The sequence below is a fragment of the Neodiprion fabricii genome, chromosome 4 (assembly GCF_021155785.1).
Source record: "Neodiprion fabricii isolate iyNeoFabr1 chromosome 4, iyNeoFabr1.1, whole genome shotgun sequence".
In the NCBI taxonomy this organism is placed as follows: Eukaryota; Metazoa; Arthropoda; class Insecta; order Hymenoptera; family Diprionidae; genus Neodiprion; species Neodiprion fabricii.
The window spans coordinates 32,945,996-32,963,406 of record NC_060242.1 but is presented as its reverse complement, the minus strand read 5'-3'; the positions used below and the strand labels follow the sequence as shown (position 1 = coordinate 32,963,406).

At 44.0% G+C, this 17,411-nt stretch overlaps 2 protein-coding genes across 4 annotated transcripts in view; one reads left to right on the top strand and one right to left on the bottom strand.

Annotated features, from left to right (window-relative positions):
• Positions 1-9,668, top strand: part of LOC124181340 (tissue inhibitor of metalloproteinase) — a 51,517-nt gene extending 41,849 nt beyond the window's left edge. For all 3 annotated transcript variants that reach the window (XM_046567815.1, XM_046567813.1, XM_046567814.1), the window contains exons 3-5: positions 4,332-4,414; positions 6,002-6,232; positions 7,553-9,668. In XM_046567815.1, the coding sequence (XP_046423771.1) occupies positions 4,332-4,414; positions 6,002-6,232; positions 7,553-7,774 (536 nt within the window). In that variant the 3' untranslated portion in view covers positions 7,775-9,668. The remainder of the gene's footprint in view (positions 1-4,331; positions 4,415-6,001; positions 6,233-7,552) is intronic.
• LOC124180721 (synapsin) overlaps positions 1-17,411 on the bottom strand; it is a gene marked incomplete at its 5' end in the record, with an annotated part of 91,081 nt that overhangs the window by 63,643 nt on the left and 10,027 nt on the right. The window contains 3 exons of the mRNA XM_046566467.1: positions 11,154-11,258; positions 11,527-11,662; positions 13,106-13,359. Of these exons, the coding sequence (XP_046422423.1) occupies positions 11,154-11,258; positions 11,527-11,662; positions 13,106-13,359 (495 nt within the window). The remainder of the gene's footprint in view (positions 1-11,153; positions 11,259-11,526; positions 11,663-13,105; positions 13,360-17,411) is intronic.

The window sequence follows — 17,411 nt, the reverse complement described above, 5'->3', positions numbered from 1 at the left end:
CGAGAGAACATCGGATGAACCACATGCCTACCCGCACATCGGGAACTGATTCTGTGTAAAGAGGGAACTTCCGAACAGCATTGATTTACGTCAAATTATATGTACATATATGTGCATATATATCTACGTATTTCCGCTTCGAGTGCCAAGCCTAATTGTCGCTGTCCCTTGGACCGTTCAGTTTGTCACGGAAAGGGGTTAGAATCGATGGGCTAAATGGATAAATGCGTATACCCACAGAATCGGTCTCTATTAATCGATACGAAATTTCCCGAACAGACGACGCGGTGTCGTCGACAATAGTCAATCCGTTTTCTTAATTAATCAAAAGAATCGACGCGAGGAAAGTTCGAACTTTGAGCTGCTCGTTGAGCGGTGGTGAAAATATGTGCGAGAGAGAAAATCCACCCAGGCATCCGAAGAGGTTATAAATCGAACCTTTTTGAAATTCTCGGGTTGAATGAAGTTAACTGGCAGTCCGGGGCAAAGTATAAAGTAACGGCAGTGAGTGACTCGCAGGTAGGGATTGTTTATATCGTCTGAAGCCGAAGCTCTTTGGCAAGGATGAGTGGTGGAAAAAGGAGGGGGAAGGCTGGGATCGGTGGTGAAGTGAAGTTGCTACGGGGAGGTAATTGATCTCGGTAATGGAACCATTGCTCCTTGTGGAATAAAGGATTCAGAAACAGAAGGCGGAAGTCTTTTCCTGCCCCCTTTACTCTTCGAGCTCTGGGAGCAAACTTTATCGTCCTTCTCTTCTCAGCTTTGCCTCCGCAGCATTTGCCTTCTTTGCGCGATATTTTCTCCGAGGGTCCTCCAGGCGAAGAGAGTTAACTGCAGGACTCGCGGCGCAACAAGGACTCCGATACTCCAGCCACCCGCGTGCACTTGGCAACTGGCTGTATCGAGTGTGAAATATGCTTTATTCCAAGTGGAGAGAAACAAGGAGAAGAGAGGAGTCGAAGGTCGGGTTCAGAAGTCACGTTGTAGCTTGCAATTACAACGCAGAGCCATTCGTAAATCGTGCGTTAGCGTAAAGGTAAGAAAACGAGAGAGAAAAAACGATGGGTACGTGGGTATAAGCAGCCCATCCCGTACCTTCGGATCAGCTCCAGCCGATGTTTGCGCTTCGTTATTCGAGACACGCTCGCGGCTCAGCTATATATCCTCCAATTAATCGAACGATCCGCAGCGTCGTTGTCTCGCCATTTCATTTTTTACCCTCCATGATGGAACAGAACCGTCGAATCTCCGTTAGACACTTGGGGTGACGATCTGTAGCAGTGAAAGGCAGCCTCCTTCCCCGTACACTGTTGAAAATATTATCTGAACCCGTTACTTTTGCACGCCTACTTTATTTCCGCCCTACAAAGAAACAACGAATCTTCCGAGACCCGTCAACGAATCGCCAAAATACTGAATGGCCAAGACTAATTGTCTGCGTTTTTCAGCTCCTTGCATCTAAGTGACACTAAACGTTTCCGGAAGTTATAGAACACCATTTTACTCGTTGCTCTCCAAGGTTGGGATTTTCTTTTTCAACCGGAATTCCAACTAATTCCCGGATGACCTATAGTGTATCGCTCTCGATCCCTAGCCGACGTTTAATCTTGCCTGTTGGGAGCTTTAACCATATCCGAACATCGAGATAAGATCAGTCGTACTTTATCTTGTGATTAAATCACGGACGACTCTATTCGGTCTTTCACACCTGTGAGAATTTCCTTTTTGATCTTTTTTTTACAATTTGCTTTCGCGGTGTTCGCAGGGTGATTATAAAACAGCGCAGCAACACGTAGATAGCCAAGGTATTTGCACTGTGCTCATTGCCCGTATCGGAAATATTACAAATATCTCATTAATTTCTGTGTACGCCGAACAAACAAGCGATAAATGCGCAGCCGGTATACACGTGATGTTTGTATGATGTAAACATGATGAAAATGCACATGTAAAATCTGCTTCAGTCGTTATATTTGAGTGATGTATGCATACGTATACTGGAATTTCCAATCATGGCTCTGTTCAGACGAACAATATTCAATGAGGCTCGTAGTTAGCCATCACTGTGATAATAACGGTCGCAAACTTCGAATCAAAAAATGCTGCTTCACGTTTTTGGTCCGTTTATGTGGTTGGATTTTTCTTTTTCTGTTCGCCCGACGTTTTATTTGCCCGAAATTTATGAGCACCGCTTACAGTTTTTCAACTCATGAATTTTCGTCACGTGGTTCAAAACTTTTTGAATGTTCTTTCACAGTTTAAAAATCTTCATCCGATCAGCGATTTCTTTGACCACGTGTCGTGTATCATGAATATTTCATCCGATTATTACTTTAAAAAAATAGGATGAATTATTACAGTCGGAAAGCCATGATGGCACAACGAGCGTCGCATCTCCTCGGTTATATCAATATCAAATACCAAGGGTGGGAATAAGATGCATCGAGAAAAATTTGCAGAATCCCTTGGCAAACAATCCAATTAATCTCGAGTCCAGAGTACAGGGCATGCGTATGCTGTTTGACGGGGTCAATACGCATTGATAGTAAAAATATCAGCCTTGTCAATTGGGCTGCAACTCAAAGGCCGAGAAACGGATGTGGCAAAGTTTAAGTAGGAAGCAGAGCTGTAATGGAAACTAGCCCACGCGATGGAACAAAAATAGTTTCGATACCTACTCTGAGAAACCCTGCGTGAAACGCACCCACTTGCAAGCATAAAATAATATCTATCTCATAAATATGAAAAACGATAAAAGTGTACTAACGTGTGATCCAAGTTATACATGGGATTGGTTATACATCTGGATTCGTCAAAGTTTCGCTCTTGGCATACCGCGGTATAGTCTTGTTTTCCACCGATCGAGGAAACTGAACGCGCGATGCTATTTCCCGAGGCAAGACTGCAGATTATACGTACAGCGGTGTGATTCGAAGAGTCGGTGAGATTCCTGGGTATTTTCTCTCGCAAAGTCAATCAAACTTCCCGGAGTCTCGCTAAGCCCGCCGAGGTTCGTGGGCCTCGGTTTCAGAGCGGAAGGGTTTGTTACCGGGGTGCCGAGAGCTTCATCAAATATTGCTTCCTTCCGCGAGGAGAGAGGCTCCGAGATTGGAAGAAGTTTCTCCAGGGGTAACGGAAGCCTGGGGAGAGAAAGATTGCATCTGAAGCAATAAGAGCACCTCGAGAGAATGATCGCTGATCCGCAATGCGTTAGACAGGTCGTAGGTACCCGAAGGTTCCGGCCTCTCGTTCCTTCTCCGGCAAACATTTTTCACTTTCTCCGATAGCGTATGTAGAAAAAATTCTCACACAGGTATAAACGATTCGCAAATTCTGCAAAGGTGACGCGACAGACGTCGAGAATGAGAACGAAACTTATCCTAGAAGCTAGAATGAGTCAATATATCCCCTGCTGAAACTGCGTGATATTTATTTCCAATCCCCGTGTAAACGATGAAGTTTTTATTGACTTTTTATTGAAACGGTCGTGAATTACTTGCCTAGTCGCTCGACCATTGCTCATAAATTATTATCGCCATGACAGAGCTGCGGCTATATAACGACAAATAAGATATTAATGGGCCGAACTGGCGCTTACGGGACTTGAAGTTCCAGCTGTGATAATAACGTCAACACATGCGATCAAGTCTTTCTGGTGATTCGGACGTCTTCTAGACATCGAAATACGTTTGCGCCACACTGAGAAAGGAGTTTTTTTTTTTTACTGTTAACAATAAACGTATATTTGGATACGACGAAATGTTTCGTTATTATTATAAAATTTCAGTCGAGCCAAATAATGATAGATCGACGGAATTTTGCGAGTATTTAAGAAATCATTTCTGCCTCAACTAAAATTTGATAATGACAACAAAACATTTATTTCACCATATTCAAATATACGTTTTTTAACGGTAAATAGACTCTTTTCTCAGCGCATACGCTAGTTGTATAACACATCCTGCGAAACCTACTATTATTATTATTACGCTGCCTATTATTATATCGCTTTGCTAGAATCGGGATGACCCGGTTACTCGCAACACTCTACACTAGCACAACCGAACACAGACTGACCTCTAAATATAATTCTCAAGGATGGCCGGTTACGAAATCGACGCCGATAAACATCAGGATCTAATTTAAAACCTCAATAATAATAATAATAATAATAATAATAAGAAAAAAAAATTCCGCCGCTCAGCGTCAAAGTCACGTATTTCGGATTCAAGTTTCAGATTACAAAAAACTTGTTTTAAATTGTTTGAATTTTTAGCTCCGCTACGATCCGCCATACCTGGACTCTTTCTAATTCAAACTGTATTTTCCAGTTATTCTCGCCAGAGTAATGAAGCATATCCCAGGCGACAGTTACGAGACCGCCTACAGAGTGAAGATCCACAAAAAGTTTAAGGTAAGTCGATAATGCCGTTGTCGATTTTCCATCAGCGCAACACCTACCGCGATTTCCGTGCGCGTTTTCTTCTGCAAGCGGAACGTTTATCGGGCGTTGAACCACCCGGGCGACGGAATCCGGGACAAAGCCAAGATTATTGCACGACAGGAGTGTCGGCGCGGGTTGCATCACCGCAAATGCGAAAATTCATTAGATATCTAGTATATAGGTGCAGCTCGCGTCGACCGCAAAGCCGTGCAATCTTCCACTCGCCGTTCACGATTACGACTATATGCGGTTTATATGCCAGGGACCGATTACGCCGCGCTCCGATCTCAGGATAAAACTGCATCTAGGATCTCTGGATTCTCCGGTATTAAAGTTTTACGTGTTTACTATTTCATCCACTCGCTAATCGGCTTCACACGACTGGGCCAATTTGCAGTTCTTCGCTTATCGTGAGACCTCACGATGAAATTCGGAACTTGTATAACGTTGCATTTCTCTGTAAATTCTGGCAGTTAAACGAGGCATTGAGATAAAAAAAAGAAATACCATCCCGCAACTCCGGAATGACTTCGAAGAAGCTGAGTTTCGACCCAAGGCTCGCAAGGCTCCGGAGATCCTGCACGAATTATTGATGGAATCGAAGACTTGACGCGAACAAATATATGTGTCAGTTGGTTTGCCCCGGTTACTCGTACGTTTCGCACAATTTTTCGCAATCTCTCTTACTTGCGAATTAACGATTTTTCCGGGAAATTCATCGTCATAGTAACGTTACGAATTCAAACTTCATAAATTCCGGGCATAAAAAAATCCACCGACGAATAACGGACCCTTGAAAACTCTGTTCTAATTTCATTTTACCCTCGAAAATTCAACACACTCTCCAATCCTATATTTGTTTTTCCCGTCTACCGTGGTTCCCTGTAATGTTCTCGGTCCATTCATTTTTCTATAGCTCTGATCGTTTTCGTACCTTTAAGCAAAGGCAGTGTGCATTCTATAGACTCAGTCGAAACTCAAGATTAATTTCAACGGGTTGCACGACTGTGCAATAATTTCGTGATTATACAACAGATTGAAAGGTCGAAGCTCGCAATTTTGCGTCGGGGAATTTCAGGGGACTCAAGTTTTTCGATACTAATCCGTCGAACCGTCGGGCAGGCGCGATTCGGGTCGACGAATCTGATCGACGGATCGACGGATGTTTGAAGTTTCGCACCGGGTGAACTATTAGTACTGAGCTACAGCTCAGCGATCTCGCTCCCTTCTGCACCGGACGTAATCAATATAACACCCATCAACCGTCTCCTCGAAATTCAGCCGCCCTCTCACCCAGTTAAACTTCTGCGCTGAAGTTCGAACGGAAAGTTTTCGTGCGTATCAGTTACACACCGAAAAAAATGTGAATCGTCTCGTCTCTCCGAGTTAATGATGGATTGAAAATCTCGGAACAAAGCACCGACACGTCAACTTTTAATTGGCCCTCCTTAGGTGTCTGTAACGTAAAAAAATTTCACTCGACGAGAAAAGTGGGGGGCATGTATTTCATCGGGAAAATTTGTTTGTATTCCCAATGACATTCGCTTCCGTTTACAGCTGAGTCACGAAGCCGAGCGCTCTCTGAAGGACGGCCTGCTGTACACTGCATCCAGCGACGGAATGTGCGGAGTATCTCTACAACGGGGATTGACGTACGTTATCAGCGGCCACGTGAGCGATGGAAAGCCGAGGTTCAACCTCTGCGGCCTGGTCATGCCGTGGCCGAAGGTTTCACCCAGGCAACGAAAGGGATTCAGGATGCTATACCACCACAACTGCGTCTGCAGCGTAAGTTTCTCTCATGTTAACGAACATTTTCTGGTTGTCTCAATGGCGCTAAATCGAGTCGTAGCGAAGTCCGATCTCCATTCGAACTTCTGGCCGATATTTATCAGACCACTTCCGGTTCTCCGAAAGAAACCTTGTCCGAGTCGTCGTTTGGCAGGAGTTTTTAGCATTCTGCAGTCACTCGTTACCCGAGTGGTGAGAATGTGATATGTGAACAATGCTTTATCACCACATTTGAAAGCCGCGAGAGTCAGGACCGTTGAACCAGTCGTCGAGACAAAGGTAAACACGCGAAAGTTAGTCCAACGTACAGCGAGATCCAATTCCAGGATCTTCGGATATAGCTTGCTCAATTGGTCCCCCATTCTGTCAGCTCTAAGGGCTGTCCAACGGCCCGAATATATAACCGCAATAACTCTATGCAGATTATAGTTCCCGCTGAGAATCGAGGGCTGTTAGCTAAATCCGATTTCGCGAAATGGGTGGAGCTACGCGCGAATTCGACTACCGTTACTAAAACCAAAATTACAGGATCCTGCAATTTGCTACGAGTGATGGAAGGGCAAATAGAAGAGTCTTCGAGCTGGGTATGTTTCGCGGGGTTCGGTAGATTGGTGCAACCGAACGGAAGCTCTCCGTTTGTTCGCTTAGCTGCGAACCCGACTCCGTCGCATCTCGAATGTCACTCATTCCTCTTGACATGGCTCCGGGCTCGCCTCGCCGTTTTCCCAGATACTCCGATCGCCCGAAAGCCCGCAAGGCTCCGGAGATCCTGCAGGAATTATTGATGGAATCGAAGACTTGACGCGATCCAGTCCAATTTAACCCTGCGTCTCTGCGCAGTGCACATAATACTATCTACGCGTTACCGTAGATACCTAATCGATTTCGCGGAATTGAAATGACAATTTTAATTAACTTCGACAAACCCGTCGTACTTGTGTCACGATCTCCTGTCGAGTTCTCCAATTTCCTCTTTACCGGTGAACTTCATATTGTCGAACCCGAAACGTAACACTTGCCAAACAAACGACTCGGCTTCTACCTCATTTTCTTCAGCGTTTTTCTTTTGAACGGTTCTCTTCCCCTCCTGCGTACTTCGATCAATCTGAAGGTAATAAAATGCGGGGGTGGAATATAGAAAGAAATTGATATCAAGTTTGAAGTAGATAGAAGAACGAGGCTCGGTGCAGCGTCGTTTTCAATTTGGTCTCTGATCGTTTTATCTATAAAAGCTAAAAGCCTTGCGAGCCAGACGTATATCATGCAGTCTGCGTAGAGGATCAATGTCGCGCGGATATTGAATTCCGAATGTTTCAGATTCAATACACGGCCTGGCACAACAAGGGTGCCGCTCTGGCTAACGGCGCGAGAAAACAATGCCTGTGGGAAAGCACCCCCGGTCCTCAGGACTGCCAGGAGCAGCACGGACTGTGCATGAAGGGACCAGCCGGATGTTCCTGGTTCCCTTCGGTCGCCTACAAGAACTGCATCAAGGAGCACCAGCGTAAGAGAGAAGAACAGTGGGCAAGGGAACCCTGATCACCGATCGTCGAGTACGAGCTACGATCACGCGTCAGAAAAACACGCGGATCTTTCATTTTTAAGTATAAATATTTTAACTACGAACTAACGCATACGTATTTATTCACCCATCGCGTGGGCGTCAAACGATCGTATCTCATCCAAGAATCTTTGAATCGACGTTAAAACCGGTACACGAGGATGGACGTGCTTTCGTTCCTGGGAGGTACTCCGGATCTTTTACCCCTGCAGACATATTTATTTTTTTATTTTTTAATTTTTTTTTTTTTTTAACTTCTATTTGTACTACGAATATATTGAATGAGAGAGATCACCGACTCGGAGTAGCTGCGATGTTATCGGATTTTATTAAGACTCAGGCTCACAATCAGCTGCCCAAGCCAGGCTGCAGGTAATTGACGCGACGCTCAATGACAGAGTCCTTTATGGGCTTGAATTGTACTGATTGGACGCTACTGCACTTACCTCGAGTCCGAGTATTTGGGTTGTCGAGGACGGATATGCAAACGACGACCTGACGGTACGGAGAACACGGTCAGATGATAACCATACGCGATCAATAGATTCTCGTCAATTTGAACACGTGAAGAGAAAAACTACCGGAGGCCAAACTCTTTCGTTTTTGTCGTGAAACACGTTTTAACCCGCGCGGTATAGATGTATACATATCTATTATGTATTGCTATATATATATGTGTTGTAAATATTTCACAAGCTTATTGTATATTGTGTAACGTTAAATTATTTCCTTCACATTTTATATGTATACATATCTAATAATAATGTTAATTTAGATTTAGAATTAATTGTAAGATATACCTATACAGCTATATACAGGATGGGCCAAAAAAAACATTATCTATTTAAAACGTGAATAAAATTTAAACGCATCGACCGATTTCCGAGAACTTTCTCTAACAATTAATTTTTTTCAGTCTTCCAGCGACATTTTCAAAACCTGCTTTTCAACAACGTGTACATCAACAACGAATTAAGATTTCCAGATTTTCAAACGCGGAATAAAAAATGCGTTCTTCTACTTGAGGGAAAAAAAAAGTTTTCGAAAATTGGTCGACACGTTTGGCTTTTATTCAGGCTTAAAATCGGTGCTGTTCTTTTTTTGTTGGCCCACCCCCTATGTTGCACAGCTTATAATACATGATATATTATGATGTATGGCTCTTTCGCGTTGCTATCGAGTTTACCTAATTCTTTGTATTCTTTTGAATGGTAGAATTCATTTTGATACGCATTTACGTATCGCTTTTATTTTTGAAAAATTTTTTAACTTCGTTTTCACTTTCGTTTCACATCATCTTATCACCTTTTTTCCCCCCAATTTTCACTTATTTCGCAATCGGGACTTTCGCATCCCACCGTTGGCCCCGTAGAGCGTGACCAATGCGTAGGACCAAATTTAGTACAAACTACTAATACCAATAGTTTATAACCTTATATTGATTGAAGAATAATTTCAAACGTATGCAACGTAATAAGACTAAAAATAATGCTGCAAAACAGTAGAATTGAATATCGGAACTGAAATGGGTTGGTTCCGCAATTCCAGCAATTTATCCTCAATAAGTACTTGGCAATTTTGATCAATCGAAAATTAATTACTCGATAACTATTTCATATGGAACGCGTTTCACAGCGATAAATATTGGTAGAAATTTGTTGCTGTCTCAGTTGCAAACCAGCCCGTTTTATTTCTGGTATAGACGTAGGCCATTTCAGTTCTCGCAGGGATATGTTCTATGCAAGTTGTAACACTTTTTTGTTGATAGCGATTAAGATTTGCTCGCAACTACTCAACATGTTGATGATAACCGTTTCGTTCGACAAGCGAATCAACTGACACTTCGAACATTAAACTGAAATTCATGATCTGTAAAAAAACAGTGTCAAACGCAGTCAGTCTGAATCGAATGTAGAAAAGTTAATATGACTGAGTGACCGATGAAAACCAAAATATGTATAAGTTGAGTAATTGGAGCTATATATTATACAAATATTTATAAACGCCTAGATTTAATTAATATATCGTTAGCGATTAAGCTGAAAAAATTTCTCCAATACTTTGCAATCCGGATAAATTATCGGCTGATAATTCAATCATTTGATTGCAAATTCGTAATTGTCGAAAATGGCTTGTGCAGCCCTTTATTTTCCCGAAGAAATCTAACTCGAATTCTAAAGAATTGTGCGAATCTCGGTGAAAACATTCACCACTGAAAAACAGGCAAGAAAATGTAATAAAAAAAGTGTCGTCAAATTTTCATAAAACGTGTTACGCGTGCTTTTAATTTTTAACGATCCCGCATCCACACGTCCCAAAATTTATACTTCACCCCTCAATAACTTCTTTTAATACACGCTTGGTACTGACTCCGCTCGTTAATTCTCTGTGTAGTAATAAATAAGTAGCGTGCACTCGTAAATTGTGTATAACATCAATTTTGTGACGCATTTAATAGAGTTGATGGGTTTTATCTGATACACTCGACGAGCCTCTCTGAAATTTTATGTTCAATTTTGTTCGGCTATTTTTGCTCTGCAGCTCAGCAAAAAGAGTTGTATAAAAATGTTCATTGAAAATCGTTGATGTAAGAATGAAAGAAAAAAGAACAAGAATATGACATTAACATCATGACAAAAAAAAAAAAAGAAATCTCATTTTAGACAAGGACGGCACGTGTAGCTATTCGGTACCCGTCAACGTCAAACTTTGTCGTCCTCTCTATCTTGCCGGCCAAAAGTTGGACCCGTCTTTCAAAGACTCGAAGTTTAATTCATGGTTGTCCCGCTGTGTGCTATGAGAGGAAGCATTTCCGTAGGGTGACAAGGATATCAGGGTTACGTGAACTGCGAAAGAGATTTCACGGAGGTCTGCGTTGCTCACGAGGCAGAAGAAATTATTTTCCATCCAACAATTAGCGATTTTTAATTATACAGTTTAAAGCACTGTAGGACAGTTGAACAATATCTGGAAGACGAGGTAGCGAGAGACTTGTAAAGAATGTAACGAATTAAACACGATTACGTGCGATCAAGAGTAGCGAACTCATGAATAACAGTATTTACGAAAGTTGAGTGGAATTTACTTTTACAAAATGGAAATTTCCTCGTAATTACTTTTCATCTCCACCATTGAACTCTCCCAACGAATTTCATTACTGTAAAGAGGGACATTTGAAAACAATGTGTTCATCTCTCGCCACTCAGTCCGCAGTTTAACCGGCGACGTCGAGACGCACGTAGTCTTGCGGGTTTATATGGTCGATCCGTGAGCCGTACGGTCAGACCCAAGCTGCCAGAGAGTCTAGGGATATAGATAGCTATGAGGTAGGTGGAGAAAATTGAAACGGACACTCACCATTTCGCGGTGGTTGGGATAATAGGTTTGCTCGATAAGTGGGAAGTTGTCTCGTCCCAAATGGCGCTGCAGCCCAAGCAGGTGCGCGAAGACCCACGGTTTGTCCTGAAAACCATAAATTCATTTTCATCTTCGTAGCAACGTTCTATCATCGGCACGAACGTGCCACGTATACCTCGCGTGCATTACGTTCGACAAATCCATTTTGCGTCATCGATTTTTCGCCGAATTATCATTTCAATTCAGCAAACGATCGCTGCATCGATCGCAGAAAAATTGAGTACTCAGAATCGAGGTATACGATGACGAAACGCACGAGATTACGACGCGATATTTCGCTCTGCGACGCCTAGATCGAGTGGATTCTTCTCACCTGGAAGTTGTAGATGGCCGTCAAGTTGTTGACGCTCGGAACACCCCCGTACATCAATCCTAGTAACAAGTTCTTGTAATCTTCGCCAGCGTCGCGGAGATTTTGACGAACCAGCACGAAGTCTGGTTTGAAGGATCTGGAGGAACGGAAATTAAACTTCTTGATTAAACAGCACCCACGTTATTGAGTCGGGAACGTTGTTCCTGGGATATTTATTGTATTTCTTAGATGATATCCCTGACACTTGCCCGCGTTCGCTGAAAGATTTATTTAAGCTGAACAACGGGAACAAACTCCTGATCGTAATTTAAATATTCAAAAGTTCGTAAAAATAATACAGTAGGTACATATCTGAAATACTAACTTTGAACTGTGTTAAAAATCTCATAGTACAAAAGTCAAAAAATCTACGACGAAAATGAAAGCTAGAAGAAATGCTTCGTGCCTCGATAGGCGAGAAATTTTTGCACGACCGATCCTCGCAGGTCACGAACATCTCTCTGTATTATAGCGATGAAAAAAATTCACGGTTTCACGTAGCGTCGAAAGCTCTTCCGCCGAGGGATCGCGAAAGAGTGAAAAATTACATTCGTTTACGAGCCTCGAGCCGCAGGACGATACGAGCACTTCGAGCCATCATCGCGCCTTCATTCTGCAGCAGCGTCAAGGACTCTGCGATGCGCACGGGTCATAATATAAAAGCTGTAAACCTTGGCACCTTTTATGGAACACGAGACTTAATTACCCGGTGCGCACGCGTGGGTCTGACTCTGCCGTATGCATTAAGGACTTCCTGCACTCCATCCTACCTCCACCTTTATGAACTCTGAATTATTTATGTCCTCGTTTTGTCACGGTTCCGGGGCGCCCATGTCCCAACCTCTCACCGTTTCACCACCGAGTCACAACTTCCGGTAGCCGTACGATGCCCGTTCAGTCAAAGATATTTCCCTCTTGTGATCGGAGCGAGGATTCGAGTATGAAGGAAATCGCGATCACAACGTTCGAGAAAATTCATCCATTCAAGAATAACGGCGAGAGAGAATTTCTCAGATTACCGAAAATGTCAGGCAAAGCAAAAAGACGAGAATTTGTTATTATCCGTAACGCGAACAACGCTTCTACCAGTACGCGAAAGCAAAAAGCTCCCCCCTCCGAATGCCCCTTCACCAAGTTTATGCGGCTTTAAAGCGAAACGGTTTCTTTCGGCAAAGTTCTGCGGGATGATACGCGGAGCGACGAGCCAAAGTTCGTTAGGCAGGGGCTCTAAGCTCGGCGTTAGAGCACGAGCAGCTGTGTGCCTGAGGTTTTCTACAACCTCAAATTGCGCGGGGCCCTCAAGGCTGAGATTCAATTTCAACTGTTTGACCTGCAATTTACCGCCAAGTGTCTACTGTGTACACATTCATTAGCCCGTCTCAAGCGTGGGTATTTCGAAGTTATAAGAGCCGGCTAGCGATGGGAGTTTCCAGAAATTACCCAACAGCGGTGACGCGGGTTCACGCAGCGATTAACCATCGCCGACGACACCTTCGCGACAATATGTAACACCGAACGAATACATGAGTGGCCTACTCACCGAATCACTTTTGTGCCGTTTCGAAATACCGCCATGGAGACGATCGTTCCCGCCTCGCTTGCGGTGAGCGAAAGCTCCCGGAACTCGGCTTGCTCAACCCGGATCTCGTAGTCTCCATGGAGCCGACGTCCTCGGAAGTATTTACTCCAATCGGTGTTCTGGTCGTCCACCACTAGCAGAGTGAAGCAGCGATCCTTGTTGTAGGAAGGACCGCGCGTTGCTCCAGAAACCGCGGCGCCCAAGATCGAAGCACCCTGCGCAAAAAGAGAGGAATTTCGTCTTACTTTTGGTTCACCTCTGCGTTCATCGTTGATCCTTAGTGCCACACGCATTCGAAATACCCAAATGTACAAGAATCAAATCCAAATACTCATAGATCGACTTATAGATCATTTCTGAGCCATTCTTTAGAATTTGGAAAGGATTCTTAAGTGGCATCTAGTCATAGCCGTCTATAAATTGTACCAGTTTTTACACATTCCAGAAATCGGATTACATTTATTTATTCAGACTTGTCAAATTCACTAGCGAGTTCAAGAATGCCTGTCGAAAACCAATTCGCCACATTCTTTCATTACCTGTTAAGATCTTCGACTGTGTTTGGAAAGATGACAATAGATAATGGATCGTTGACGTGGGATCCGAGAATTATTGATAAATGCTTATAATAATTGATTGCTCACTAAAGATTCTTTATTTGAGAAAGATACACAGGTAACGCGATGTGTATACCGAGAGAAGAGAACGATAACTGACGATTTACAGGCGAGAATACACATAGATGATATACAGATATGATTTCGCAACAGTATCGAGAATAGGACGTAGATACAAAGCAGACTTGTTTTGAGTCGCGACACGGGCAAGCGGCTAGATTTGAAGTAGGGACGGACATGTAAACATTGCACGCGAGTGTGAGTTCGTGTATGATGATGATTTGAAATACTTTTGTTTCGACTTACGCATCGCTACTTTGACGAAACAGACTGAAATTCGAAATAGTTTGTACGATACGTAAAATTTCTCCATGAGAATCCGAAATTACATGTTCAAAATAGAACAGAGAAGAAACTTGCACCAGGTGCAACCGTAAACCGCATCGTTAGACTAACGAGACACGACACGATGGAATAGTGGATTGTCTTCAGACCACGTTCCGAGCTGTTCGCAAGGCAGTGTCAACACATAGCTACCAGTGCAGTACAGTGCACGTGATATGAACGTGCAGAGAGAGGTTGGATCTCATCCCTCTGTCACAGTATTAATTAGCGCTTCGAGAATGAGATTTTCATTTAGATTGATATAGCCGGAAGCGCATGAAAGTGAAATCCGATTGGTTCTTTTGTTCGCGAACAATATCCGTCGGTGGTAATTAGCTGTAACTAAACAACGCGGTGTTGAAAAATATGCTCGATGCGAGTGCTTTACCAGCCGCCAAGAATCCGTATCCCGGGAAGTGTAGCACTCCCATCATCTATCTGGCTGGCAGTGTTCCACTTTTTGGTTTTATTAATTGAGACGACAAATTCACCACCGATCGACAACGGCCTCGGTAATTTTCCGGCTGAAGACGTCGAGAGGCGTCCTTAAGTTTGCTAAGAAGTCTCACCTGGAGCACCGGCGCACGTTCCGCTACCCGTAATGCACGCCAACGCTGAACTTAAACTAAAATTCCGCGTCACCTCGGCACTGACCCAAATAACCAGACCCTTTCAAGCCCCATTTTCGTTCTCCAGCCTAAAGCTGCTTCCGCGAGAACCGACTCGGAACACGCCTCTCATAAAATAATGATAAAAGTTCCTAGTCTTTCGCGAGGCCGAGGGCAACATGCCTCCGCCACCGCGGGCGTGCCTAAATTTTTTATGAGGGTGTCGCTCGGATGTAGGGTGACTGGCTACCCGATATAGCCGCGAAGCCCCCTTCTTTCCCCCTTTCCTTAGTCTTCCTTTTTCTCCCCGTAGCCACGAGCCACCCCCGACCCCGTGCTACTTATCTCCGCTGTAAAACGTAAGCATGTTTTATTTCCGCAGAGAGATTACACTGTCTTCCAATTACCGTTTTGAGCTTCGTTTATGGGGCACGTTTGCCACGAGATGGAAGGTCGATGTTAATATCACGCACAACCTCCTCCCATTTTCGCGGATAACAGTTGTTCAGTTTTTCCATACAACCAGCAAATTGCGACGTGCCCGTATTCGTACCACGCCCACAGCGATAGCCAAACTCAGGCTGAATGAAATATCGAAGCCACTGCTGGTCGAAAGGGAGCCTGTTCTATGGAAGCTTAACACTTGTAATGTATGTTCGACGACGTCCCAACGTGAGCCCAACAAATTCCAAAAACCGCAGAGATTCGGCTTCGCGAGGTCACAGTTCACGCTGGGAGCTTTTAACGCGAAACAATTACGAGTAACGGATGAACGGTGCATTTTGCACAATTTCGAATTTGTTAACGACGCTATAAAACCTGATAGAATTTGCCAGTCTATGTAGATTCGCGCTTCGGCTCAAGTCCGGACATCGTTAATTAGATCCTGTTCTCAATTTGCAGACGAATAGCTCCAGGGGCAATTGCATCGAGCCCACCAGAGGAAGCAGTATACTTGTGAAAAATAAACAGTAACCTGTAATCTAAACGTAGTTTGCAAGCAGCGAAAATTCGGCAGCCTCTCTATTCGCTATGTTACGCGGTGTAAAGAGGGGGGGAGAAATGCAGGAAAACACGGAGCACGCGAAACAGGATCTGTTGTTTTAGGTCGAGCTGATATATAGATTTAGAAAAATAAATCAAGCCAGGAGGCATCGTGGGTGTCTCATCGAGCCTCTCCGAGCCTCTCAATCAAACCTTGTAACTACACGCGCATACTCGAGAATCAGGTTTTGCCGAAGAATTTGAACCACTGCGCCGAGAGCGGAGCGCTCGTATCCAACGGTTAAATAAATACGAGCAATTTAATCCCGACGTTTATCCCGGTACCTGCAGCAGCTCGTGCAAGTGGTCGAGTTAAATTGATTCGAGGAACGAACCGAAGGCGGACTCGGCTAAGCCAACTAATTCCACGCCGAGGGTGCAGGACGATAGTTGAAGAGGAGTTTGGGACGAGCCTCGCCACCCTTTCGAACTTGTTCAACCCGGGTTGATTTCACTTATACTGCAGGCCAAAGGGGTGAAAGGTGCCGATAGTGCGAGGGCTGTTACCACGGCTTTGCGACGTGGCTGCTGGTGCGAGAGTCCCGTGCCAGCTGGACGTAAAAGTGTGTAGAACCGATAATAGCCGAAAGGGATGACGAGGGTCGCAGCGTTGTTTCGCTTTAAGGACTCCAGGACCGACCCTGTCGGAAATCCCGAGCACGCCATATTGCTCAAACTGCAATTACCTTCTCAATTGACAGACTTGGGATATCCGTAGTCGGGACGGTAGTTTCCGCTAAACTGCCTCGAGCTTTTTCTTTCCATAACGCCGGCTGAGAGTCGAGTCACGATAAGAAGGGCCCTTTTCAAAAAAAACTGCACAGCCTGACGCGTTGCTCGTGGGCACAATATGACACCGTAATGCCCCGATTTGAGGTCTTACAGTCGACGGGTAATCGCTGCACCTCCGAAGCTGTTTCCGTGACAACCTTATACGCCGGGTACTTTACTCGAGGGCGACTTGCGTGGGCTTGACGTACTGATTCATCTGCCCCCTTTCACTCGCCAGTCAGAGGAGAAGAAATGGTGATATTTTTCGCTCTTTTGCCTTCAGTTTCTTGAGGCGTAAAAGAAGGCGAGGTTTCCAAATTACCGTGTACTTTAGCCGAATGGAATCTGTCACTGCTGAATCTTACAATTTTGACTTAAGCTTTCGCGTCACCGGCAACTTACTCGACCTACCCTGTTCGAAATTACGCTCTCTAAGCGCAATGCCGCGGTTGAATGTCTACAAATTATTTCAGGAACTGCGCGTCAAATTTATGAATACAGGTCATATTATCACCTGATGTAATACCGAACGATATAATCGTTCCCATTCGTACGGTGATAAGTTGCCGCAAAGTATCGATTAGGTGATGTATGAATTGGTAATAAACGTGAGATACCTTGGAAATGAGTAGATATAACAATTATTGTGCCTTTGAGAAATATATCGATGTAATATTCAGTAATATAAGCTTGCGCCTGAATTGTTTTCGTTTACGAATATAGCGAGACACATAAATTACGAATGAATTTGAAGCTCAAGCAGACTCGTTGAAGTTGAATTCGCAGCTTCGTGGTGTAACGAGTCAGAAGAGTAGAGAGAGAGAGAGAGAGAGAGAGAGAAAG